Source organism: Scyliorhinus canicula, chromosome 16 (genome assembly GCF_902713615.1).
Source record: "Scyliorhinus canicula chromosome 16, sScyCan1.1, whole genome shotgun sequence".
In the NCBI taxonomy this organism is placed as follows: Eukaryota; Metazoa; Chordata; class Chondrichthyes; order Carcharhiniformes; family Scyliorhinidae; genus Scyliorhinus; species Scyliorhinus canicula.
Genome location: NC_052161.1, coordinates 141,593,164 through 141,620,092, shown reverse-complemented (window position 1 = coordinate 141,620,092; position 26,929 = coordinate 141,593,164). Strand labels below are relative to the sequence as shown.

General features: G+C 45.2%; 1 protein-coding gene across 1 annotated transcript in view; it reads left to right on the top strand.

Moving 5' to 3' along the window:
• The window catches only part of cfap74 (cilia and flagella associated protein 74), a 156,559-nt gene extending 132,852 nt beyond the window's left edge, over positions 1-23,707 (top strand). The window contains exons 28-39 of the mRNA XM_038774102.1: positions 360-490; positions 2,127-2,258; positions 3,677-3,786; positions 5,655-5,710; positions 8,363-8,482; positions 8,979-9,131; positions 11,091-11,220; positions 14,276-14,430; positions 15,966-16,086; positions 16,370-16,497; positions 20,562-20,696; positions 23,246-23,707. Of these exons, the coding sequence (XP_038630030.1) occupies positions 360-490; positions 2,127-2,258; positions 3,677-3,786; positions 5,655-5,710; positions 8,363-8,482; positions 8,979-9,131; positions 11,091-11,220; positions 14,276-14,430; positions 15,966-16,086; positions 16,370-16,497; positions 20,562-20,696; positions 23,246-23,344 (1,470 nt within the window). The 3' untranslated portion in view covers positions 23,345-23,707. The remainder of the gene's footprint in view (positions 1-359; positions 491-2,126; positions 2,259-3,676; positions 3,787-5,654; positions 5,711-8,362; positions 8,483-8,978; positions 9,132-11,090; positions 11,221-14,275; positions 14,431-15,965; positions 16,087-16,369; positions 16,498-20,561; positions 20,697-23,245) is intronic.
• The last annotated feature ends 3,222 nt before the right edge of the window (positions 23,708-26,929 follow it).

The following is a 26,929-nucleotide window of genomic DNA, read 5'->3' as shown; positions in this document are numbered from 1 at the left end:
TGCAGTAAGATGTGGGGCCTCCCACAGCAGCTGACGAAATGGCTGCTGAATAGAGGACACGCTCCTCCTACTGGGCGGAGCCAGCAGGCAGGGGCTACCGGCGAACCTGTAGTACAGGGCCTCCCTTACATCACCTAATGCAGGTTTAACAGTGGTTTACCACAAGAGGCAGAGATAAAACTGTCAGAAAAAGAGCAGAAAGAGCAAAAGAATTTTAAGTAATTTCATTTTGTACACAAGAGCGGCATAGTTTTTAATGGCCCTTGACAGTTTTAATAACAAAAAAATCTACTTAATGGAACATGAATGAATTGGGAGAAAGTGTTCTTATATCCTTTGGTTCTTCCGCAGAATAAAAGAAACCACAGATGAAACAAAAAGATGTAAATCAACTTAACCTAAGTTCCTCTAAATTGCCAGTGAAGGAGACGAGCAGTAAAAGTGACAGCTCCTTGTTTGAACTTCCCAATCCAACAGACATTCCTCTCGAGTGAGTAAGACAACATTTATTGCACAATCTTTGTCCCTTTGGGAAATGAGGGGTAATTTTATAAATTTTGTGATCTTGACACAGAACTTTGGCTATCAAAAAAAGGAATTGGATAAGCACACGGGAGGAAAAAAATGAAGAACTGTGAGGAAATGGCAGAGGAGTGGTACTAGCTACATTGGTCTTAGCGAGACCATGCAGACTTGATGGGCCAAATGGCTTCCTTCTGTGCTTTAGAATTCCATGCTTCGGGTCTATAAAAGATCAGGAATGCAGAGGGACACCACTCATGATATTCTGTTCATTCTTTGCCTGAACAGAAATGTAAATAACATAACGACCAGTCTGCATAAATCACCTGTGCCCAAATTATCACAATAGCTTTCAGTTTGGAGAAAAAAAAGGGAAAAATTTTCTTTCTTACAACTATAGTAAAAGAATCAATTGCATCGGACCCCGATGCACCTGCACCACATGGATTGCAGCAGTTCAAGAAGGCAGCAGCCCACCACCTTCTCGAGGGCAAATAGGAATGGGAAATAAATGCTGGCCGAGCCAGCGATGCCCACATTAGAATTATTAAAAAGCTAGGGCGAGATACTGCCAAGCAATTCTGCCATACAGTCTTTTGGGTTCAAACTCCAAACTTAAAATATAACACAAGATGTCCAGGGGATGAACCTTCATAAGGGGCAGACAATAAGGGCCCTGAAGAGAAGCATTAATGTACCTTCCTAAGGCCCGGAGCAGAACCAATAGCTGCAGTCTCTGGTTTTGTCCAGGTGTCCAGGGCCTGTCAATAGCCACATCTGCACTGAGAGTGCAGCTCATTGCCTGGCCCACCAAGTTCAAGCTCCTTGATCATGCAGAGCACATTTCCAATGCATTCTGCCTCGCCTTCACCAAGGCAAGAAAGGGGAGAGATTTCCATAGAATCCCTACTGTGCAGAAGGAGACCATTTGGCCCATCGAGTATACTCACCCTCCGAAAAAGTACTCTACCTAGGCCCACTCGCCCACCCTATCCCCGTAATCCCGCGCATTGATCATGGCCAATCCAACTAACCTGCACATCTTTGGACAGTGGGAGGAAACCGGAGCACTCGGAGGAAACCCACGCAGACACAGGGAGACCGTGCAGACTCCACACAGACACCCGAGGAATTGAACCCGGGTCTCTGGCGCTGGGAGGATATCAGGACCATCATAGGTTTGAGGACACTGTGCAACAACTATTGTATTCTGAGTAAATGTGCTTTTATTCTGTATAGGTTACTATTGCTCATAATTTCTTATATAGATTCATGGCTATTTTTAGAAGCAATTTTCATAAATAATGTACGTTGTATTTCAAATAAAAAATCAACCAGTACCCTCAACTTCAATAAAGTTGTAAAGATAATACTAGTGTTTTGTAATCATCGTTTCATTTGACTGGTACAATTCTTTTTCTTCACTATTATATATTTTGCATAAGTTGTTCCAACATGACACATACAATCAAAAACATGTCATGTTGTGTAATTCTCCAGATGTGCACTTATAAAATCTGTCTCCTTTGACAAGACCTAATTTATGTGCCAAGATTCAGAAGATAGACATTCTTTTCAAATAACCCTGTTCTCCATTGTTTCAGTTCTGATGACTACAACATAGCTCTTGCTACATTGCTGAGGAACTTCAAGGAAGAGTTTCATTCATTTGTCATTCCCTGTTTCATCACGCATCGAACAACAGACCATAAAGAGTCCGGTTACCTCCCATATAGGTACATCAGTATTAATAATACTGTTCTTTCAATAAACCTTGTCTTGGTCGAACCCACACAAAATCCAGCTGCATTCTACTATCTTGTATTATCTTGAAACAGGTGGGCATGTCTTCCGTGACCTTGATTTCTGACAAATCCCAGAAACAGGCCATTCGGCCCAACCAGTCCATGCTCATGTCCATACACTACTCTAACCTCCTCCCATATTTCCTCATCTAAATCTATCACCGTAACCCTTTTAATACCTTTTATGAAGCAGCATGATTGCTATTGAATAGGCAATGAAAATAATTATTGTTATTAGCCAGCAGTAAGCACTTGTCCCTTTCACCTGTTGGTATCACTTTCTAGACGGTTGTTGGGTTACGGGTATAGGGTGGATACGTGGGTTTGAGTAGGGTGATCATTGCTCGGCACAACATCGAGGGCCGAAGGGCCTGTTCTGTGCTGTACTGTTCTATGTTCTATGTTCTAGACATCTTTCTCAGTCGGGATCGCATGTCCAATCTATTATGTGGCTTTTAAACAGTAACATTTTTTCAGCATTGTGATTAATCCATGGGACCAATAAAATTTAAAATTGGTCGACGATAGCAATGGCTTTTGATCTCTGTTAACCAAGTGACCATAACATGGGATAAGATCACTTTGCTTGGGCTCCAAATTCCCTTAGGAAATGTGTTATCGATATCAGAGGAGGTATTGAAATTAAGAGGGGAGTTCAACATTTTTTACCCGCTTGTGCTAAAATTGATACAGATATGTAGTACAGACAGATGAATAATGGAATAGCAGGCAATATATAAATATATTTTAACATCATCTAATGATTTATTAATCTTGTTGCACAAACCTCTTACATTTATGCATTAATATTTGAAATAGTTGCCTGTTTAAAGGGAATGTTGCTTGTTGAAGGATAAACATACATGGTAAATAGAAGCCCTTCGGGCCTGCCCCGCCATTCATGATGATCATGGCTGATCATCAAGTTCAATACCCTGATCCCCCCCCCCCCCCCCCCCATATCCCTTGACCCCTTTAGCCCCAAGAGCTGTATCTAATTCCTTCTCGAAACTACACAATGTTTTGGCCTCACCACTTTCTGTGGTAGTGGATTCCACAGATTCACCACTCTCTGGATGAAGAAATTTCTCCTCACCTCAATCCTTATCCTCAAACTATAACCCCTAATTCTGGACTCCCCCACCGTCGGGAACATTCTATACAATGGGGTAGACGTATAATTGAGATGTGAGACCCCAGCAGTTCCTGCAACTAATGCCTGATCCAAAATGTTGAATGTTTGCCTGGGCAACAAACTAAAAATCTATCCCATTGTTTTTAGTTTGATGTTTTAAAGCTATATTGATGTCTACTGTGACAATAACCATTAATATTTTATATACTTGTAGCATCAACAACACTCTATATCTGGAGGTTAATTGCCCTACAGCTGCCCCACCGATAATACTCATTTCTGGTAACAAACAGAATGTGGTAGACTTTGGAGCAATTGCAGTAGGTGAGAAGAAATTCTTAACTAACTGATTATACTTTTGGTTGAATTACAGAATTCATGATGGATTTAACTGAATATTACAAATGTTCCTTAACTTTCTGAAGACTTAGTAAATAAATAGCACCTGCGGAAGTGAGCCACGTTATTCATGAAGATCCCAAATTCTTAATTTGACCCTCAGTCCATGCTGTTGGCTAATCACAGAATTGTTACAGTGCAGAAGGAGACCATTCAGCTTGTCATGTCTGCACCTGCTCTCTGATTGACCAATTAACCTAATGTCATTCCCCCGCCTTCTCTGCATAACCCTGCACCTTCTCTTTCAGATCCAATTCCTTTTTGAAAGTCTCCATCACACTCCCCAGGAAGTGCATTCCAGACCTTAACCACTCGCTGTGTGGAAAGGTGTTTCCCTCATGTCACTTTTACATCTTTTGCCAATTATTTTAAAGCTGTACCCTCTCGTTCTTGATCCTTTTATGAGTGGGAACAATTTCGCCCTATCTAATCTGTCCAAACCCCGCATGATTTTGAAGACATCAATAAATCTCCTCTTTGCTTTCTTTTCTCCAAGAAGAATAGTCCCAACTTCTCCAATCTATCTTCATCCCCAGAACCATTCTCATGAATCTTTTCTGCACCCTCTCTAAAGCCTTCACATCTTAAAGTGCGGTGTCCAGAACTGGATGCTATACTCCATTTGAGGCTGAACTAGTGTCTTATACAAGTTCAGCTTCCTTGCTCTTGTATTCTATGCCCCTATTAATAAAGCTCACAATACTGTATGGCCGTGTCCTGTCACCTTCAATGATTTATCCACATGTACACCCAGGTCCTTCTGCTCCTGCGCCCCTGATAGAATTGTCCCCTTTATTTTTGTTCTTCCTACCAAAATGAACCATTTTGTATCTTTCTGCATTTTATTTAATCTGTCACTTGTCCATCCATTCCACCAACATGTCTATGTCCTTTTGTAGGTCCACACTATCTTCCTACAGTTCACAATACTTCCAAGTTTCACATCATTCACAGATTTCGAAATTGTGCCCTGTTTGCCAAGGTCTAGGTCACAATATATACCAGTAAAAGTCGAGGTCCTAACACTGACCCTTTGGGAACTCCATTACAAACCTTCCTCAAGCCTGAAGAACATCCATTAACCGATACTCTCTGTTTTCTGTCACTCAGCCAATTTTGTATCCATATTGTATCCCTTTTAATCACAACCAGGATGGCAATAAAAGTGTTGCAATGGCTATCACACCCCAGGCTAAGAAAGGGTAAAACCAGACAAAGTTCTAGAGGCTGGTGACTTAGGTTGGAAAATGTACACGTTTGAATGTCTAGTCGGGTCTCAACTGCGGTGCCCTCCACAGTTGAGGTACAGAAGTTGGCCAACATCCATCAGCCTTTACTCGAGCTGCAGCCAGCGCCACCAAGGTTGGCAAAAAATTCAGAGTATTGAATTCATATTCAAAGAATGTTCCTTGAGCACACACAGAATCTCACCATGGTTTTGAGTTTCAGTCCCACAGTCCCGTATTGTGTTCAGCTTCAGCACATTTGCCATTGCGCCTGTTCATGTCTCTCAGCCAACTGCTCTCCGCTCTCAGTCAGGCCTCTCTGACAAAGGTTTGGGTCAAATCACCAGCCACTCTGTAGGAGATGATCGCATTTTACAGACTTCGCTCAAACATTCAGTTAATTAATCCATCTTGTCTAGATTGATCTGACTCTCCATGTTTGCCAAAAGTCGAACCTGGTCCACGGCTGATATTGAAACTTTAGAACATAGGGCCAGTTTCCCTTGTGGACGTTTTGCATGCTTTAAATTTAAGTCAATACAATTTACTTTCATACCATTATTGCAGAACAGAGAGTGCTCAAAAAAATCGAGATTCAGAACATCTCCCAAAGTACCCTGGATGTATCCTTTCCTGTTATAGTTGAAGTTGTCTCCTTCCGGAGCTCCAATAAGCTCTCTTGAAGGTATTGGATGGCCTTTGTTGTAACCACAGTTTATGCTGTTTTTATTTACCTTTCCTCTTTCATCTCTATGTTCCATGCAATTGCCCAAATGAAAGATTAGGTACTTGCCTGATTTCTGTCAATACTTTGTACTGGCCACAATCCAGCAGGTCTTCCTGTCTTACAGACACACAAATCAAATGGCTATGCTCCATTAATGGGTTGGATTTTCCATCCCAAGATGAGTGTGCAAAGAATTGGGAAATTTCCCAGCTTGGTGGACCTGCCTTGGGAGGTGGTGGCGTAGTAGTATTATCACTGGACGAGTAATCCAGAGACCCAGAATACTCTGGGGTGCCAGGTTCAAATCCCGCCACTGCAGATGGTGAAATTTGAATTCAATAGAAATCTGGAATTAAAAGTCTAATGATGGCCATGTTGATTGTAGTGAAATCCCATCTGGTTCAGTAATGTCCTTCAGGGAAGGAAATCTGCCATCCTGGTCCTATATGTGACTCCAGACTCACAGCAATGTGGTTGACTCTTAACTGCCCCTCAAGGGCAATGAGGAATGGCCAATAAAAACTGGCACAGCGTACAATGCCCAGATCCTATAAACAAATGTTTTTAAAATGCCCTGAATGACCAGATATTGCATGCTGAGGTCAGGCCTCTTCACCCTGAAAAGAGCTTGGAACCAGCCTAGTGCCATGGCAGGCTGGTTAAAAGATGCTCGGGGACTTGTTCCAGTTATGATAAAAACATTTCGGACCTTCAGCCCCCTCACCACCACCCACTCCCCAATGTCCCATCCATGCCAGTCATAGCCCCACCCACTCCACCGTGGACAGATCTCAGGAGCCACGCTAAGACAAATTAAAATAAAATTCTAAGTACCTTGTTACAGAATTCTCTACATAAAATTGCTCCCATTGATAAAGCCGATACAATACCTAAATTTAAATCCCTGATATTTACTCCCTTATAAAAACAAAATTTGTATTAATAGCCCCATATCAAAGATAACTGATGCTCTAATTATGTCTTGGAGCTGTCAATCAAACTATAAACATACTGGCTGGCCCTCCTGCCCACTGTGTTACTGACACTTTGTGGACGCAGTCAAGAAGTAATAACGGTATCACGAAAGCCCTCCAGCTTACGTCAACAAATGAACAACTGAAATTGCAAGAAGTTTTTTTTCAAAACCTAGTAGCAGGAGATTTAAATAAGCTGATTGCTTGGCAGTTCCACAAATATTATCCAGCCTTTATGCACATCCAAGTGTACTATTAAAACTGGTAATTCACACATTGCAAGAAATGAACCTCACTCCAACGGAAATGATGGCCGTGATTCTCTCCGTCCACGGCAGGCCGGAGAATCGCCTGGCCGGGCGCGTATCGCGCAACGCCGCCCCAACGCCAGTCCGCCGATTCTCCGGTGAACGGTGAATCAGTGCAATTGGTGCTGGTACGGTTGGCGCGGCGCCTGTCAGCGGGCGCTCTATGCCCCCCCCCCCAGCGATTCTCCACCCGGGATGTGCCAAGTGGCCGAAAGAAAAATCCGAGTCCCGCCGGCATGGTCCACGTGTGGTCTTACCTGGCGGGACCTCGGCGTGCATCCTTTCCGCGGCGGCCTGGTTGGGGGGGGGTCTGACCCCGGGGGGGGGCCTCCGCTGTGGCCTGGCCCGCGATCAGGGCCTACCGATCGGCGGGCCGGACTCTCGGGCTGGAGGCCTCTTTTGCTCCGGCCCCTGTAGCCGTACGCCGTGTTGCGCTGGGCCGGCGCGGAGAAGGAAGCCACCGCCCCGGCCCTGGGTGATTCCCCGACCCTGCCGGGGGGGGGGGGGGGGGGGGGCAGAGAATTTCGCCCCATATGATAAATCTCCTGGTCTGCTATCATGGTCAGCATCAGAGGCATGTGGGGAGAGCAGCCAGTCTTTTTAGTTAGATATTTGTATAAGGCACAGCTGCTAATTAAAAGGGAAGTTTTAAAATAGAAGTACAATAATATTAAATTTCGTAGCATTTACAGCACAAAAACAGATCATTTAGCCCATCTCGCCTTGTGTTGATGCCCATGTTTCATACCAGCTTCCTCCTGCCCTATGTCATTTAACCCTATTTGCAAATCCTTTGAATCCTTTCTCCCTCGGATATTTAGCTAGCTTCTCCTCAATTACTCTCTGTGATAGCAACTTACACATCCTAATCATTCTGGGTAAAACTTTTCTCCTGAATACTTTATTCGATTTATTAGTACCTATCTTATCTTTATATATTATTTTAACTTAATAATTTTAATTAAGCATATAGTACCGCATACACAGAATAGTGAGCCGGGGCTGGTTTAGCACGGGGCTAAATAGCTGGCTTTTAAAGCAGACCAAGGCAGGCCAGCAGCACGGTTCAATTCCCATACCAGCCTCCCCGAACAGGCGCCGGAATGTGGCGACTAGGGGCTTTTCACAGTAATTTCATTTGAAGCCTACTTGTGACAATAAGCGATTTTCATTTCATTTCAAAGTATCATTGCAGGTTCCGTTAATTCCATTACATTAGTTTTCTGTAATCCTATCCAAGTGAATCCTTGACTCCCAATGTTACAGCTGAAATCATCGGTTATGGACCCTGGTGGGCCCTTCGAGTTGTTAAATTCGCTTCGATCCCTTCAACCAGGAGCAACTCACAATCTCATTTTTTCCTTCACACCAACAAAGAGCAAATTGGTAACTTGTTTTCGTTTTCTTTAGATATTTCATATTAAATTAAGAAAGATGCACAAAACCATAGAACTACAATCTGTTAGATAGATTTTTGATCTACAGGGGAGCTGAGTGTTATGGGGGCAGGCAGGAAGGTGGAATTAAGACCACGATCGGATCAGCCGTATCTTATGAAATGATGTAACAGGAGCCACTGGGAAATGCCTACTCCAGCTCCTGCTTCATGCATTCTTATGGTCTAATACTCTGTCAGCAGGGAATGCTAATGATGTATGATTTAAGTTCTTTTTTGGCAAATGTCTATAAGCAGGGTAAACATTGCATAGATCCTTGATCAGCTGTTATTTATTAAGACTGCCAACCAAATTATTTTGCTCAAGCTCTGCTCTGGATAGCTTTCTATTGTTATATAATGCCTAGCACCTTCATATATAGGCAGAGAGTGAATTATCTGTATTTACTAAAACCCTGGTTGAAATGGCCCATCGTCTGTTCACAGTTCTATGAACCTTTGGAAATCCGCAGTGTCAAAGGAAATCTTTCCCTAATCCTGACTGGGTGTGGTATAGACCCATTAGTGATATGTTCAGTTGAAAGCGTTTTGGATGTGGGATATGTTCTTGCAAATCAAAGCAGAACTGTGACATTTCAGGTAAGTGATACCAAAGTAATTTTTCTCCCACTCACTAGATTTTCCCTTTTCCTCAAAGTTGTTAATTTGTTGTTGGTATGTAGATTTATGATTCTTGAATCAGGACAATGAATGGCAGTTAAGCCCACTTCTTCTCTTGCCCAAACTAGCACTTCAAGCAGGGATCTGTGGATAATAACTGTGAACGGAAAGTCTAGATGATTTCTCCCTCCCAAATAATGTTGTGGTATTGTCACTAGGCGAGTCATCGAGAGACCCAGGGGAACATTCAGGGTACCCGGGTTCCATTGCCACCACCGCAGATGATGAAAATAGAATTCAATAAAAATCTGGAATTCTAAATCTTTTTGGGACAGTGCGATAGCACAGTGGTTAGCACAGTTGCTTCACAGCTCCAGGGTCCCAGGTTCAATTCCTGGCTTGGGTCACTGTGCGGAGTCTGCACGTTCCCCCCGTGTCTGTATGGGTTTCCTCCGGGTGCTCCGGTTTCCTCCCACAGTCCAAAGATGTGCAGGTTAGGTGGATTGGCCATGCTAAATTGCCCGTAGTGTCCAAAAAGTTTAGGTGGGGTTAGTGGGTTGTGGGGATAAGGTGGAGGCGTGGGCTTAATTGGGGTGCTCTTTCCAAGGGCCGGTGCAGTCTCGATAGGCAGAATGGCCTCCTTCTGTACTGTAAATTCTATGATTCTATAATACAGGGCGCAGAGAGTCATTGTTATACCCCTAATATTGCTGCAGTGAAGGTGAGGCTGGAGAGCATAGACTTACTGGGAACCAAATGTGGTCCTTCAGTTGTTCTGTGTGATTCAGCTGTTAAATAATCTCACTGAGTCATTGAGAGGTCAAATATACATTTTGTAATTAAAGGTTAAAGCTAAGCATCATTAAATATATAGCAAATTCTACAAGTGAAGACCTGACAAAGTAATATTTTGTTGGTTGAATTGAGATTGAAATTCTCAAATCATTTTTTGTATTGAACACTAATTGTACATATTTGGGGACAGGCGGTGGTGTAGTGGTATTGTCGCTGGACTAGTAACTAGGTTTGAATCCTACCATGGCAGGTGATTGAATTCAAATTCAATTTTTTTCAAATCTGGAATGAAAAGTCTCACGGTCACCATGAAACCATTGTCGATTGTCATAAAAACCCATCTGGTTCACCAATATCCTTTAGGGAAGGAAATCTGCCGTCCTTACCCGCTCTGGCCTACATGTGATTCCAGATCACAGCAATGTGATTGACTCTGGAATGGCTGAGCAAACCAGTCAGTTGAAGGGCTATTGTTGTTGGCCTTGCCAGAGGTGCCCACATTACAGAAAAGAATAAAGGGGGAAAAATTACCTTAAATTAGAATATTTCTCCTATTGCTTGCTATCATTTTATTTCCCAGGGAACTCATTTAACCGTAGCCACTGCCCAAATGACACAACATCAGCATATCTGTAATGTGCTTTGTCACTTCTGTTATTTTACAACTACAGAATGGGCCAGAGTTACTATAATGTGAAATGTTAAGATTGATTTGATGAATGTATGTTCCAGCCAAATTTATAAATCCTACCCTGTTATGTTATGTTTGAACATATATTCCTTTCCGATACGCCAAAAACCTGAGACAAAAGTTCTTACTTGTTATTGAATTTTGTTACATGGCTACAAGTTTAATGGCAAAGATATTTTTGACATAACATGAATTGACTATACTGCTCAGAAAGATTGACCAACCGAGAGTCGGCATTAACAGAGTGCTAGAAGTGAGCTGGCGGGATGATTAGAACATGCAGGTTGCCTGTAGAGCCATCAATCTGAATCATCAAATGACTGAAACATGTCTGCAGTCCATTCATTGCACAATACAACAAAAATCTCATGCTGATATGTTATTAGAAATGCTGCCTGCAGAGCCACCATTTTAAGTTTAGCTTCACTTTATTAGTATATTTATTTTCACAGCTGCAAAATGCCACAATCCTCAATGTGATGTTCAGTGTGAAGCTGGACAGTCTGTCTTACAGCAAACACAGAGAGCAACAATTGCTGCCAGCATTTGTTACACCTCATAAAATATCTGGTTCTTTAGTGGGTAAGTGTTTGTTGATTATCTTAGTTACTTTGAGTCATTTGCAATCCGACGATCTTATCGCCAGACACTTTGGGCGAAATTCTCCGCCCCCCACGACGGGTGGGAGAATAGCGGGAGGGCCTTCCCGACATTTTTGCCGCCCTCCCGCTATTCTCCCCCCCCCCCCCCCCCCCCCCCCCGCCGAAGTCCCGACCCGAATCGCTGCCGCCGTTTTTTTACGGCCGGCAGCGATTCTCAGCTGTTAGATGGGCCGAAGTCCCAGCCCTTTACGCCGTTTTTACGAACGGCAAACACACCTGGTCTTGCCGTTCGTAAAAACGGCGTGACTAACTCGCTATTAATAACCATGGCACCGATTGGCACGGCCGTACCACGGCTTTTCGTTAAGCCCGTCCTGCCGGAGCCTACGGCGTCTGGCTGCTAGCCCCGACCGGGGACCAGAATCGGTCCCCGATTTCTCCCGTTTTGGGAGAATCGCGCCCATTGATGGTTCAGTTCAATCATGGGCGGCACGGTAGCACAATGGCTAGCATTGTTGCTTCACAGCGCCAGGGCTCCAGGTTCGATTCCGGCTGGATCACTGTCTGTGCGGGAGTCTGCACATCCTCCCCGTGTGTGCGTGGGTTTCCTCCGGGTGCTCCGGTTTCCTCCCACAGTCCAAAGGTGTGCAGGTTAGGGGAATTGGACATTCTGAACTGTGCACCCGAACAGGCACCAGAGTGTGGCAACTAGGGGATTTTCACAGTAACTTCATTGCAGTGTTGATGTAAGCCTACTTGAGCAATAATAAAGATTATTATCAATTTTACCCCATTTTGTACTTTTCTTTATTAAGTTTTGCTCCTGAAGGCAGAAACACCTTGCTGAGTTCAGTTACAGGAGCACCTGATTCCATGTGATACCTCAACAAAGTTTCCATTAAGTGTGCTCACCTAATTGTGACGACCACTTATCCTAATCTAAGATCAACTTAACCTACACCCCTTCAATTTACTGCTGTCCATGTGCCTGTCCAAGAGTCACTTAAATTTTCCTAATGACCTGGTGGTGGAGTCAGTCATTAGGGAAATTTAAGCGACTCTTGGACAGGCACATACACAGCAGTAAATTGAAGGGGTGTAGGTTAGGTTGATCTTAGATTAGGATAAATGTCGGCACAACATCGTAGGCTGAAGGGCCTGTACTGTGCTACATTGTTCTATGTTCTATGTTCGAATGTCTGGATATGGCAGCTTTGCTGGATATGTCAGAAGCAGGATTTCTGTTTAACCAGACATGGTGGCACCCACTACCAACTCTCAAGCTCATATCAACTAATTCAGCACAAACAGAGCATCAATCCATCTTTCCTGAGCCTTTGAGAATACCAGCATATTGACCAATGCTATTGATAGCCGAGGTGGTGGCATAATCTAAGTAATGGTGGCCATGAAGCCATTGTCAATTGTCATAAAAACCTGTCTGGTTCACGAATGTCTTTTCGGGAATAAATCTGCCATCCTTAGCTGGTCGTGGTCATACATGTGACTCCAGACCCACAGCAATGCGGTTGACTCTTAAATGCCCTCTGAAATGGTCTAGCCAGCCACTCAGTTGTACCTGTGGGCAGAGTTTATATTGAACCACGTAGCCTGCATTTGCAAAACCCAAAACAAAACGTCTACTATTAGTTACGATTCTGAAATTGAGCAACATTCCCTAAGTGTGCTAAACAGTTTAAGATAATTAGTGGCTTGTTTACGGGATCCATTCATTTTCAATGTTACGATCCCAGTTGTTGTTCTAACTGGATGGGAAGATCCCAGAATGGAACCCTTTCTCAAAAGACCGCAACTTTTGTTATTTTTTAGAAAATGTGTAGGAACAGAGACAGCTGGTCTCGCTCTAACATGCAGATTCCCGAGGCACCCGAGGCATTGGGATCTATCCCCTTTGCCTCGCAGACTTCGAGCGAGCGCTGTTCAGTACTGTTTACCCCATTTTCCATAAGTGGGGACCAGACAGAACAGCCATGTGGGGTCTCCTAGGGGATTGGAGGTCCCCAGGTGCATGCCCTTTGGTTAGACTGACAGTACCACCTGGGTGCCAGCCTTGCACTGCCAAGGTGCCCAGGTTGCATTGTCAGCTGGCAGGGGCACTGCCAGGTACCAGGTTGATGCTGCCAAGGAGCCCTGGAAGCCTCTTGTTCCCCAGCGCTTTCTTCATGCAGCAGTTCAGCCAAACAGGTCGACTTACCAATCAGCACCCTTTTCTCCATCGTATAAATTGAGATAGTTTGAAATTTGGCATTCTTGTGTTTGTCCTCATGAATGCAAGGCAAAACCCTCCGCAACATGTCTTTCTTTTCATCAATATTCAAGTTCTGTACCATCAAGCAACTGTTATTGTCTTATTGTCTTAATAATAACTCTTATTATTCCCTTCGTCTGTCACACTAGAAACAAGTTAGCTGAACAATCATGGTAAATTGTCTGTGATATTGCTGTTTGCAAGTTACTGTTCACCATCACCAATACATCCAACTGTTCCCAGTCATGGAAACATCGAGAACGAGAGGGCTCAGGTTTAAATTAATTGGCACAAGAACCAAAAGCAACATGTGGAAAACCTACTTCATGCAGTGAGTGATTGGGGTCTGAAATTCACTGCCTCTGAGAGTGTGGTAAAGGCAGGTACAAGCGAGTCGAAAGGGAATTGGACTTATCTGAAAAGAAAGAATGTTCAGAGTTACAGGGGGAAGGCACTAGAAGGCTCAGAGAGCGGTGCAGACATGATGGGCCAAAAGGCCTCCTTCTGGATTATGGTGGTGTCGTCTGAACTCAGGACGTTAGCACATGAGACATTGAAGGCATTGCCCATTATTACATCCTGCACCACTGGACCCAAACCACTTCCATCCTTGTAGTGATCTGGTCAACAAATCCATAAGACTGAATAATCTTGAAAACTATTCGGTATTTCCAGTGAAAGTATTGGAGAGAGAGGGAGAAATAAAGTAACGCAAATTTAAATAAAATGCAATAACTGTAATTACTTTATTTATATATTCTGCCAGGTACTCAAAATTACGGGGAACAGAGTGTCTTCAGTGTCTCTCCGATTGAAGGTTCCATAGGACCAATGCAGAGTCAAGAATTTGAAGTCACGTTCAGTCCTGACCATGAAAGTCTATATTACTCAGATGGCATGCAAGTGGAACTGTTTGACAAGGTAACTGGAAAACACCTATCCAACCCTGTATCAAGCCACATTCGCAATTTACAATATCCATAATAATAATTGCTTATTGTCACGAGTAGGCTTCAATGAAGTTACTGTGTAAAGCCCCTAGTCGACACATTCCGGCGCCTGTTCGGGGAGGCTGGTACCGGAATTGAACCTGCGCTGCTGGCTTTGTTTTCCCTTACAAGCCAGCTGTTTAACCCACTGTGCTAAATCAGGGTTACATTCTTGCACTCCTTGACATCGTTTTTATTCAAATGGGACTGGGACCCTGCTGGGGCTTTGATGTCCATTAACCACTACTGCAAAGTGATATGGACAAAACCAGGTTCAGTCCTTATGTCTGACCTTCTCACCTCCCTGTTGTAAAGCTTATGTTTCATTTGCATGTCCTACAAACAAGTTATTTTAAACAGAGGGGCCAGTTCTTTGCAGACAGCAGAAAGAAAATGTTTACATTGTGCCTGTTTCAGATAAACAAAATAAGTCCCTGGTCCATTCCCCAGGTCAATGCCTTGACCAATCAGAGTCAAGATGCCTAGTTTAAATTTCACACAATGCTTGGCAGTTAACTGTCAGTCACCAATAACTGGTGCATTCTTCATGGAAACGCCTCGACCAATCAAAGTCTCCTTGCCAACCAGCACTCTCTTCCCATACTGTGTAAAATTGTTGCTTCCCCTGACATTAGTTTTCTTGTGATTGTCTTGATAAGTGCAAGACAGGAAACTTTGACAAAATGTCATTTTCAGCAATATTTTAAAGTTTGTTCTGTTGAGTGTTTCTCTGGCTTGAGAGAGGTCCCAGACATACTTTTCAGCTAAATGCACAGCTAAAGAAATGGTGTCACAGTTAGTTATTTTTGGAGTTATGAAAATCTAGTGTTGTAGCCAGGATCAACTAAAGATGGAACTGTACATAAATAAACCTGAAGGAGATAGATTAGAAGATCTTCACTGTTAATATATATGTGTATTTTATGCCACTGATATTCGCTTCTTCATATTTTGTGAAAGCATGTCTAAAAATGTAAGTTTAAAACAGAGAGTCTGGATTTGTAATGCTCTCTCACAATTAAAGGCAAGAAAGGCTACCTATGTAGGTATAAGATAATTTTAGTGGCTCAAGATAATTAATGGAAAAGTTGTTTATTATCCTGGCAATATTATCAAACGTTTACTTAGATATGAAGGCTTTTGAACACACTCTTGATAGTAAAGAGAGTTGGAAAATTGCCTATGAAATTCTAAAGTATTAAAGGTTAGAGTAAATGCAAAGAAATGTCACTGCATCATTATGTGCTGTGTTACAAATGTGGTAAAGCTTGCTGTGAAACTGAAACAAAAGGGCATTCTGAAGTCCAAATCTCGGAGTAAAGGTGTTGGCCTTTTCAGTGACAGTGGCCTGTGCCTGACTGTTTATTTAATCAGCCAGTTCACAAGCGGCTCCAAGCTGCAGCGGCTCCTTCTGTGTAGAGGATATTCGAAATTGATTGATTACTCGATCGGTCTTTCTTTTTGCAGGTTGCTCATGCGATCCAACTGAAGGGAGCCGCAAGGGAACATTTGATGTTTGTTGAAGGAGGAGACCCAATAAATGTTCCAGTTGAATCTTTAAGCATCCTACCAACTTATGAAGTAGCAGGTATATAGGGACTTGAATATGCCTCAAAGCCATTTTGAACACAGCTGAGTGGGGGAGTGTTTAGTTGTTTTCCCTGTAAGCACGTTTCCATTTTCAGCTTCTAATATGATGCATGTTCCCCGTGGCAGATGACAGACACAATTGCCCACTGTAAATGTGTCCATTGTCAGTAATGTGCAGTCTCCACTTGTGGTTAAATTGGGAAGGGAACAGGAACGCACCTATAGCAGTCAGTCAGCTTGTAGAGTTTACATCAGTGACTTTCTCCAATTGTTGCCCACAGACGTTCCTCGGGTACTGAAATCAGTTCTGCTTATCCTGAAGAGCACAAAGTCTGACAACAAACTGACAACAGCTTTGGAAGTATTCCACGTGGGATGTATCCGATCGACACTAGCTAATGCTAAAAAGGTAACAACAGATTTACATCACCCTGAATTATAGCTGTACAACAAAATGCATTTTAAATATTTAAATAGAGGTACATGCGCTAGAAAATGAAACCTCCTTATCTGTTTTTCCACTAAATTGGAGGTCAGCAAAGGGATAAATCATTCTGCATGCATACTACTGCTGAAAGTAAAACATTTTACTTACCACAATATAACTGAAGCTGTCCGTATGTTTCATATGAACCACGTCCTAATCACTCACATTTGAAATATCTAAATGCATTAAACTTTCTGAACAGCATTCTCAGTATCAATTCCTCCTATTTGGTACTATCTATAAACCTAACCAATTTACATTGACCTTCTGAATGCAAAAGGTTAATATGAACTAAAAATAATATTGCTACTCAATGCCGGATTTTCTGGATTCATGGTTTTTAGTGTCACAATTGTCCTGAGGAAGGAAATACCACACCAATTATGAATCAACACAAATTGCTGATCGGTAACACAATGGTTAGCACTGTAGCTTAACAGCGCCAGGGTCCCGGGTTCGATTCCCGGCTTGGGTCACTGTCTGTGCGGAGTCTGCATGTTCTCCCCGTGTCTGCGTGGGTTTCCTCCGGGTGCTCCGGTTTCCTCCCACAAGTCCTGAAAGAAGTGCTTGTTAGGTGAATTGCACATTCTGAATTCTCCCTCTGTGTACCCGAACAGGCTGTAATATGGCGACTAGGGGCTTTTCACAGTAACTTCATTGCAGTGTTAATGTAAGCCTACTTCTGACAATAAAGATTATTATTAGTCAGCCTCAAAAAAAGATCACATTGCCAGCCTTCTCATGAGTTTCAAGAAAATGCTACATTTATGATGTTAAAACAAATTAAACTCGCAACAGAAAATTAGGCCCGATATTTAACATAGAACATAGAAACATTCAGGGCAAAGAAAGAGGCATGTGGCCCATCATGTCTGTTTGCTGGCTGATAAAGACTTTCCAAGACTCATCCCACCTTGCAGTCCTGGGGCAAAATTCTCCGACCCCCAGCAGGGTCGGAGTATCGCCTGGGGCCACGGAAATTCCCCCCCCCCCCCCCCCCCCCCGCCGTGGCAGAGATTCTCCGCCACCCGGGAAGTGGCGGCAGCAGGAATCTCGCCACTCCGATCGGAGAGGCCCCTGCGGTGATTCTCCGGTCCGGATGGGCTGAAGTCACGCCGCTGGGAGGCCTCTCCCGCCGCCGAGGTTTGAACCACCTCTGGAACGGCGGGATCAGCAGCGCGAGCAGGCCCCTGGGGTCCTGGGGGGGGGGGGGCGGGGGGGCGATCGAACCCCGGGGGGGGTGCCCCCACGGTGGCCTGGCCCGCGATCGGGGCCCCCCGCTCAGACTCCGGGCCAGTGCCCTGGGTGCACTATTTTCCTCCGCGGCCGCCACTGCCTCCGCCATGGCGGAAGCGGAAGAGAACCCCACATCGAGCATGCGCCGGCAGTGACGTCAGCGGCCAGTTGCCGCTGCGTCACTGCCGGCGCATGTGCCGACCGGCGAAAGCCTTTCGGCCAGCCCCGCTGCCGGGGGCGCCGGTTTTTTGCGGCAGTCTTCTGGTGCCAACCGCTCCGGCGCAGGGCTGGCCCCCAATGGTGGGGAGAATTCCCACCCCTGAGTGGTTGGCGCCACTCCCCTACTCCGGGACCCTCCGTCACGCCGGGTAGGGGAGAATGCCGCCCCATGTCTGTAGCTCTGTAGGTTGAAGCAACTCAAATGCATTTCCAAGGGTTTTATAAAGGAGGATATGTGATTGTACCATCGTTTCAGGGATTGAGTGCCAGACCCCTCTCACCCTCTGGGGTCGTATGAAATAAGTGCAGGAAGAGGCTTCTCAGCCACTGGAGCTGGCCTGGAATTCAACAAGAGCATGACTAATCTGAGGCGGAGAATCGCCCGGGGCCGGCGTCAATCCCGCCATGGCCCGAATTCTCCGTCACCCGGGAATCGGCGGAGGCGGGAATCGCGCCGGTCGGCGGGCTCCCCACGACGATTCTCCGGCCCGCGATGGGCCAAAGTCCCGCCGCTGTCAAGCCTCTCCCGCCGGCGGAAATCAAAGCACGTCTGGTGCCAGCGGGATTGGCGGCGCAGGCGCTGGGGTCCTGGGGGGGGGCGCGGGGTGATCTGGCCCCGGGGGGTGCCCCCACGGTGGCCTGGCCTGCGATCGGGGCCCACCAATCGGCGGGCGGGTCTGTGCCGTGGGGGCACTCTTTATCTTTCGCCTTCACCACGGTCTCCACAAGGCGGAGGCGGAAGAGTCTCCCTCCCCCGCGCATACGTCGGGTTGACGTCAGCAGCCGCTGACGCTCCGGCGCATGCGCGGACTTACGCCAGCCGGCAAAGGCCTTTCGGCCCCGGCTGGCGGGGCACCAAAGGCCGTTCGCGCCGGTCCGCGGAGCGGAAACCACTCCAGCGTGGGCCTAGCCCCTAAAGGTGCGGAGAATTCCGCACCTTTGGGGAGGCCCGACGCCAGAGTGGTTCTCGCCACTCCACAACACCGGGACCCCCCCACCCCGCCTGGTAGGGGAGAATCCCGGCCCTGATTGCCGCTGGAACCCTACTTTAACGTCTGTCTCCCCATAACCCGAGACTCCCTTCTCAATCAAAAATCTGTCTACCTCAGCCTTGAATATATTCAATGATCCAGTCTCCATTACTCTGTGGCAAAGAGAACTCCAAACTCGAACAATCCTGAGAGAGAAAAATTACTCATCCTTTCCGTCTTAAATGGGTGACCCCTTTATTTTTAAACCATGACTCTATTTCTAGACACCCCACAAGAGGAAACATCCTCCCAGAAAACCACTCTGCCAAGTTCTCCCAGAATCTTATAGCTTTCAAAATTGATGTGAAATAATTTCCCTCTAATCCTTCTGCCAATTATTTGAAATCTATTCTCCTTGGTTATTCTCTGTGCTAACAGAAATAGATCCTTCCTATCCACTCTAGCAGTATAAGGACTCTGAGTGACTAGATTTATGTTCTGGTAATTCCATGTAACTTTTCCAACCCGGTCAGGGAGAACATGGAACGAGAGTCACGTTCTTGCTGTTGGGATTTGTTTCTGACTTAATTTATTTCTTCTTACATTTACTTTCTGTCTCTTAGATTTCTTTTCCTCTCAATCCAATCTTTCCTTCCCTTATTTTATTTCTCTTTCCAGTTCCTTCTCAACTGTTTCCTCTGTATCTTTCTCTATCCTTAAATCTCATTAGTTATGGAGATAGGCTGCTGGTCCCGTCATTCACCATGATCCCAAGTTCCCCACTGACCTCACGTTCCCAACAGTTGACTTTCCAGCTGAAATAATAATAATCTTTATTATTGTCACAAGTAGGCTTATATTAACACCGCAATGAAGTTACTGTAAAAATTCCCTAGTCGCCACATTCCGGTGCCTGTTCAGGTATATGAAGTATATAATGAATGAACAGAAAAGAATATGAATGAAACTATAGAATCAAAAGCCTCACAAACTCCCCCCACATTTAACCAGCTCACTCTCCATGACAGAGTCTGCTCAGGAATCCCTCACCTATGTTTTTTTCTTCACTCAACATTTTAAGATATTGCATATCTTAATAATAATCTTTACTAGTGTCACAAGTAGGCTTACATTAACACTGCAATGAAGTTACTGTGAAAAGCTAAAAGCCCCTAGTCGCCACATTCCGGCGCCTGTTCGGGTACACAGAGGGAGAATTCAGAATGTCCAATTCACCTGACAGCACGTCTTTCGGGACTTGTGGGAGGAAACCGGAGCGCCCGGAGGAAACCCACGCAGACTCGGGGAGAATGTGCAGACTCTGCACAGACCGTGACCCAAGTCAGGACTCGAACCCGGGACCCTGGAGCTGTGAAGCAATCGTGCTAACCACTGTGCTACCGTGCCGCCCAAGGGCGAGGGGAAAACATTTAACGGATGAGACGCACCATGAGATGGGTGTGTGTGTTTGTGTAAGTTTTAATTTACTGTCCAGCTGAAAAAGGGATTTTCTGGAATCCATTTTGAAACTACAATAATTTGGTGTCATTCTTCTTGTAGAGCGTTGACTTCACCATTGACAGCCCACAGGCACTTCAGATGAAAGGATTCACCTTTGATCCAGTCAAAGCCGTGGTGGAAGCTGGTACCACAAAGGCTGTCACTGTTAGCTGGACGCCACCTAGTGGATATGATGTAAGTCAATATATTGTGAAATCTAATAACACTAACTCTGGGTGCGAAACAATTTTATAGTTGGGGAATAAGTTCAGTACTTTTTATGCCTTAGAATTTAAGTTTACTCCTAACAATGAATTCTAAATTTAACTAAAGAAATTTGAATAGTTTGTTAATTCAAGTACTTCAAACTGATGTCTGATATTTAATTGAAATCTTCAGTAAAAGTTGGATAGAGTATATAATAACAAATGGAAACTTGGACATGAAGCTTTTATCCCCATTATCCTCATACTCTCCCAGGGAAGTATTTGGAAAGTTCACAACATTTTGAGTTATTTCTAATAAATGATTTTCCCTTTGATGTAAAATGCCACTGCAAACCATCTCTCACAGCTACTAAATCATAGAATTCTGTGCCTCAGGCATCATGGTAGCACAGTGGTTAGCACTGTTGCTTCACAGCTGCAGGTTCCCAGGTTCGATTCCCAGCTTGGGTCACTGTCTGTGAGGAGTCTGCACAGTTATGTGCAGAGTTCTCCCCGTGTCTGCATGGGTTTCCTCCGGGTGCTCCGGTTTCCTCCCACAAGTCCCGAAAGACGTGCTGTTAGGTGAATTGGACATTCTGAATTCTCCCTCTGTGTACCCGTACAGGTGCCGGAATGTGGCGACTAGGGGATTTTCACAGTAACTTCATTGCAGTGTTAATGTAAGCCTACTTGTGACACTAGTAAAGATTATTATTATTATTCAGGCTTTTGACACTATAGTTTCATTCATATTCTTTTCTGTTCATTCATTATATACTTCATTATTTTTTTATGCAATGTGACTTTGCATTTGTCAGTGTCAAATTTAATTTGTGCTTGTTTGTCACGTTGGCTGACCTAAATCATTGTTAACTTCATCACTGTCCCCAACTGTATCTCTGCCAGTCTGGTGAAAATGGGGGGAGATGGCTGGGGCAGTAGTTAAAATAAAAGCAACAATTTATCCTCTGATTCCACTGCCTTCCCGATAGGAACCCAACAGTGACGTGCTGCTTTAAGCAAGTGGGAATCTCAGGAAGGCAATGGGGTCCCTCGAAATAGGTCCTTCCGATCATCTCCCTTAGCAGCAAGATCATTAACCCAGGGTGCATGAATGTAAACTAATTGGTAAATGGATTATAGAGGAGTTAAGGAGCAATAATTTTCATCTGGATGCTGGTGGTGGTCTAGAAATCACTGCCTGAAAAGGGTGGAAGAGGCAGAAACCCTCATTACATTTAAAATATAATTGGATATGCACTTGAAATATTGTAATCTGCAGGGCTACAATGATGTGGAGATGCCTGCGTTGGACTGAGGTGGGCACAGTAAGAAGTCTTACAACACCAGGTTAAATTTGCAACAGGTTTATTTGTAATCACTAGCTTTCTGAGCATAGCTCCTTCACCAGTTGAATGATGAAGGTGCTCCGTTCCGAAAGCTAGTGATTCCAAATAAACCTGTTGCAAATTTTACCTGGTGTTGTAAGATCTCTTACTGTACAGGGCTACAGACAAGGGCTGGAAAGTGGGATTAGGCTGTAGAACTCTTTTGTAGCTAGCATTGGCTAATTGGGACGAATGCTTCTTTCTCTGCAATTTAAAAAAATATTTATTTGTGCAAATTAGGTCTCAGTGCACCAATCCTGTACTATTAAAATCAGGGTTCCTGGCACTGCTGCTCTGCATATCTCAGCGTGTTCTGCAGAGGCTATGGGGGCAATTCTCCGAGCCCCGTGCCGGGTCGGAGAATCACCGCAACCACGCCACGACGCCCAGGCGCCAGCGCGCGATTCTCCGAGGTGCGAAGAATCGCCGCCATTTGCACCGGCGCCGGCCGTGGGACGCTAGAATCAGCGGGGCCGCCGATTCTCCAGCCCGGATGGGCCGAGCAGCCGCACCGATACGACAGAGTCCCACCGCCGCCGTTCACCCCTGGTCGCTGCCGGCGGGAACTCTGTGGGAACGATCGGGGGGTGGCCTGTGGGGGGGGGAGGGGGGCTCCTTCACCGGGGAGGGCCTCCGACGGGGTCTGGCCCATGTTGAGTCGGGGCCAGCGCGCTGAAGAAGTCCCCCGCGGTGTGAACCGCTCCAGTGCCGTGGGCCAGAATCGGTCGTACCCACTCACGACGGCGCTAACACTTGGGCTCCATATTGGAGAATCGCCCCCTATAGATTTTGACATCCAGGTTAGAATCAGCAGGGGTCAAATCAGGACCCTCAACTCCTCCTCCTGCAAGTTGATATTCCACATTTTTGATTAATCCGGAACCAAATTTTTACTTAGTCCATGTTATACTCTGAATGGAACATTATCAAAGCTTTTTGAAAGTCCAAGTAAGCTATATCATAAAAGTACATTTTTCTTGGGGAACTTCAATGTTACTGTGCCCCCATATATTTCATACATTTTAGCATTTCCAAATAGTTTTTTTTAAAGAAAACCGAAGTATTGTAAAGTTTTGAACTAAAATGCAAAAAAATAGTGTACTTGAGCTGTCCAGTTATTTAAATAAAGCTTTTAAATTTTGTTTTCAAGCCATTTCAAATAATCTCAGCCACAGTTAAAATGTCTGTCAAAGGAGACATCACGGAAAATTACCAAATTATTCTAACGGCAATGGTTGTTTCAACTTAAGATGAAGCACTTGGAGGGATTACTGAAGACTTCTTATATACAAGACGTTTATATGTTGCAGGAAAGGCAAAGTCTTTTAAAATCTTATATTTAAGTTTTCAAAGTCAGCAGTCTGAATAATGTTTAAACTTTATTTACTCGTCGACAACTTCTACTGATTGCATTCTCCTGCGAAAAGAAGTCTTTGTGAGTAAAGTTTTTCCAATCTCGATGTACTCAGGACATGTTCACGTTGACTTTTCATATTTTAATTTTTCATATTTGCTTTTTCTAAAATACTGTAACCTGTCCATTCTTATAAAAGACTACAAAGGATTGTTTTTAGTCTTTTTATATTGTTAATGAAAGTGTTTATTACACGGCATCGCTCTGGCATTTGTATTCCAATCTCTGCTTGATTTACTGCGTCTTATTCCAGCAATAACCATATACATTGATATACAAGACGCCTTATCAACTTGTGACAAAGTCATTTGTGTACCTGTTGGTCAAACTACATGAGGGTCAGAATGATTTTGCAATTCATCTTAACCGTTCATTTTACTTGTGTGTTTGTGTGAGTAGATATGGGTGTGTATGTGAGCTGATTGTCATTCATTGTTATAAAAGACATGATGTTGTTTGTGAAAATTTGCTTTTTAAGGATTAGGGAGAGGCGTGGAACCAATTAAATTTACTTGGGAAGTAAGTTGTGGGGATAGTGGGTATTGGCGGTAAGTGTTGCGAATTTTTGGTGCACCTTCTAATTGAGGTATAATAGTGAACAATATGAGTCGCTCGTGGGTGGATAAAGTAATTGTGTTCAGAGCATTGAGGTAAATTGGGTGGCAATGAGTTAGGGAGTTCAGAGTGGGATATCCAGATTTGGGGTTTGTGTGAGGGGCAAACAAGATAGTTGCAACTGAGGATTTCTAAAAAAAAAAAGAGATGATGGAGAAAAGATCTCCTGAGAGAACAATTAACTGGGGAATAAAGGGGTGTCGTCCAGTATTATACCTCGCTTCGTGCATTAGTGGATTTTGCTTTCTAGTTTATTGTTTTTATCTGAGAATTGGGTGATACATGAAAGGGAGGTAGTTGCTGGGTTATGGGAAAAAGATAGGACAGATGGCTCTTTGAAAGATCTGGCCCACGCACAATGCGTCGAACGTCCAGCTTCTGTGCTGTATCATTCTATGGTTTTATCTGTTTTTCTACCAATACATCTTGATATTATCCTTGGTTATTGGTGCCATTAAATAACATCACGCAAAATGGTGATAGTTGAGATGATTTGCACACATCGCTCACCACCCCAAGATCCAGGTTTACCGGCCACTCACACACACGGCTACATTTCAGAGGAGACCGAACTTTGCTACCTTTGCTTCACAAGTCTTGCCTCACAGAATTGTAATGTTCTGCAGTATAACCTGCAGACAACGCTGGGAATAGAGACGGCCCTGTCCATGGAAATGAAGTGTAGGAAGATTCAAGCTGCCGGATTCTTCCACGCCACAGCCAAGGACATCTGCCAAAACAGGAAGTCTGCAACGCGCATTTTTAACAAGAAGGTAATAAGGGATGAACAGCCTCACGAGTTTCCCTGTGTAACAGAAGGCACATGAGTAACAAGAGTTTCCAGGAGTGCATGGCATCATTGCTGGCACCCGTGTGAATATCATCAACCCCAGAAATAGAAAGGTTTCCAATCAATTTTCCGCTCAGGTGATTTCTGATTGTTTGTGAGTCTGTCAGTGGCCATTATCCAAGAAGTTGTATGATGTAGAGTAGGACAAGAAACTCTGTTACAATGTCCTTTAAGGAAATCAAATTGAGGCCACAATTCTCCGTCCATTTGCTGGCTGGTGGTGGGATTCTCCGCCCGTGGGTTTCCCGCCGGCGCGCGGTGGCTCCAGTGGGAATTCCCATCGGCTGTGCTGGGAGCAGAGAATCCCGCCACCTCCCACCATCGAGAATCACGCGTCTGGGAGGCCGGGAGTGCTGCCTAATTTCCATGTGGGTTGCTGAGCACGCCGAGAGCATCTCCAGATTGAACCTGGATGTTTCTGGTTTCTCCATAGCCACCTCTAGCTGCGAGAGAAATGCGCCTTTCAGTTTGAGCATAGTAAACACTATGTAACCAGTAATATGTACAATGTTCTGTAATATCTTTCAGTGGGTGCAGGACATGATAACGTAAGCTTGTGTCATGGGCCCCACAAAGGATATGTGAGGAGCCTGATAACAGCACGAATACAGCACAGAAAGAGGCCGTTCAGCTCATCATATCTGTACTGGGCCTCTGAGCAATTGATCCTCAACCATTCCCCTTCCTTCTTCCCATAACCCAGCACATGATCCAATTTCCTGTTGAATGCCTCAATGGTACCTGCCTTCACCACCCTCTCAGACAGCAGGGGCGAGATTCTCCAATCCCCCAGCCGAGTCGGAGAATCGCTGGGGGCCGGCGTGAATCCCGCCCCCGCCATCTCCCGAAGTCTCCGGCACCAGAGATTCTAGCGGGGGTGGGAATCGCGCCGCGCCTGTTGGCGGCCCCCTCCCCCCCAGCGATTCTCCGGCCCACGATGGCCCCAAGTCCCGATGCTGTAATGCCGGTCCCTCCGGCGGGAATCAAAACACCTACCTTACCGGCGGGACTGGCGGCGCGGGCAGGCTCTGGGGGGGGGGGGGGGTCGTGGGGCGATCTGGCCCCGGGGGGTACCCCCACGGTGGCCTGGCCCGCGATCGGGGCCCACCGATCGGCCGGCAGGCCTGTGCTGTGGGGGCACTCTTTTCCTTCCACGTTGGGCATAGCATTCACAATGGCGGACGCGGAAGTGACCCCCTCCCCAGCGCATGCGCGGACTTCCGCTGGCCGGCGAAGTCCCTTCGGCCCCGGCTGGCGTGGCGCCAAAGGCCTTTCCCGCCGGCCGGCGGGGTGCCAACCACTCCGGCGCGGGCCTAGCCCCTCAAGGTTAGGGCTTGGCCCCTAAAGGCGCGGAGAAATCCGCACCTTTGGGGCGGCCCGACGCCAGAGTGGTTCACGCCACTCCATCCCGCCAGGACACCCCGCCCCGCCGGGTAGGGGAGAATCCCGGCCCTGATTTCAGACCATCACCCCTCGCTGTGTAAAATGTTTCTCCTCCGGACTCCATTGCTTCTTTTGCCAATGACCTTAAATCTGTGCCCTCTCGTCTTGATCCTTCCACCAATGGGAACAGCTTCTCCCAATCTGCTCTGTCTTGGCCCCTCATGATTTTGAACACCTCTATCAAACCTCCTCTCAACCTCCTCTTCTCAAGAAAACCAGTCCAAACTTCTCCAATCGATCTACACAACTGAAGTTACTCATCCCTAGAACCATTATCGTGATTCTTTTCTCCACTCTCTCCAATGCCTTTGCACCTTTCCTGAAGTGCAGTGCCCAGAATTGGACGGAGTATTCCAGCTGAGGCTGAATTAGTGTCTTTGATAAATTCAATATAACCTCCTTGCTCTTGTACTCTGTGCCCTATCGATAAAGCCCAGGATACTGTCTGCTTTTCAACCTTGTTCGCAATCTGTCTTGCCACATTCAATGAATTATACACCCAGGTCTCTCTG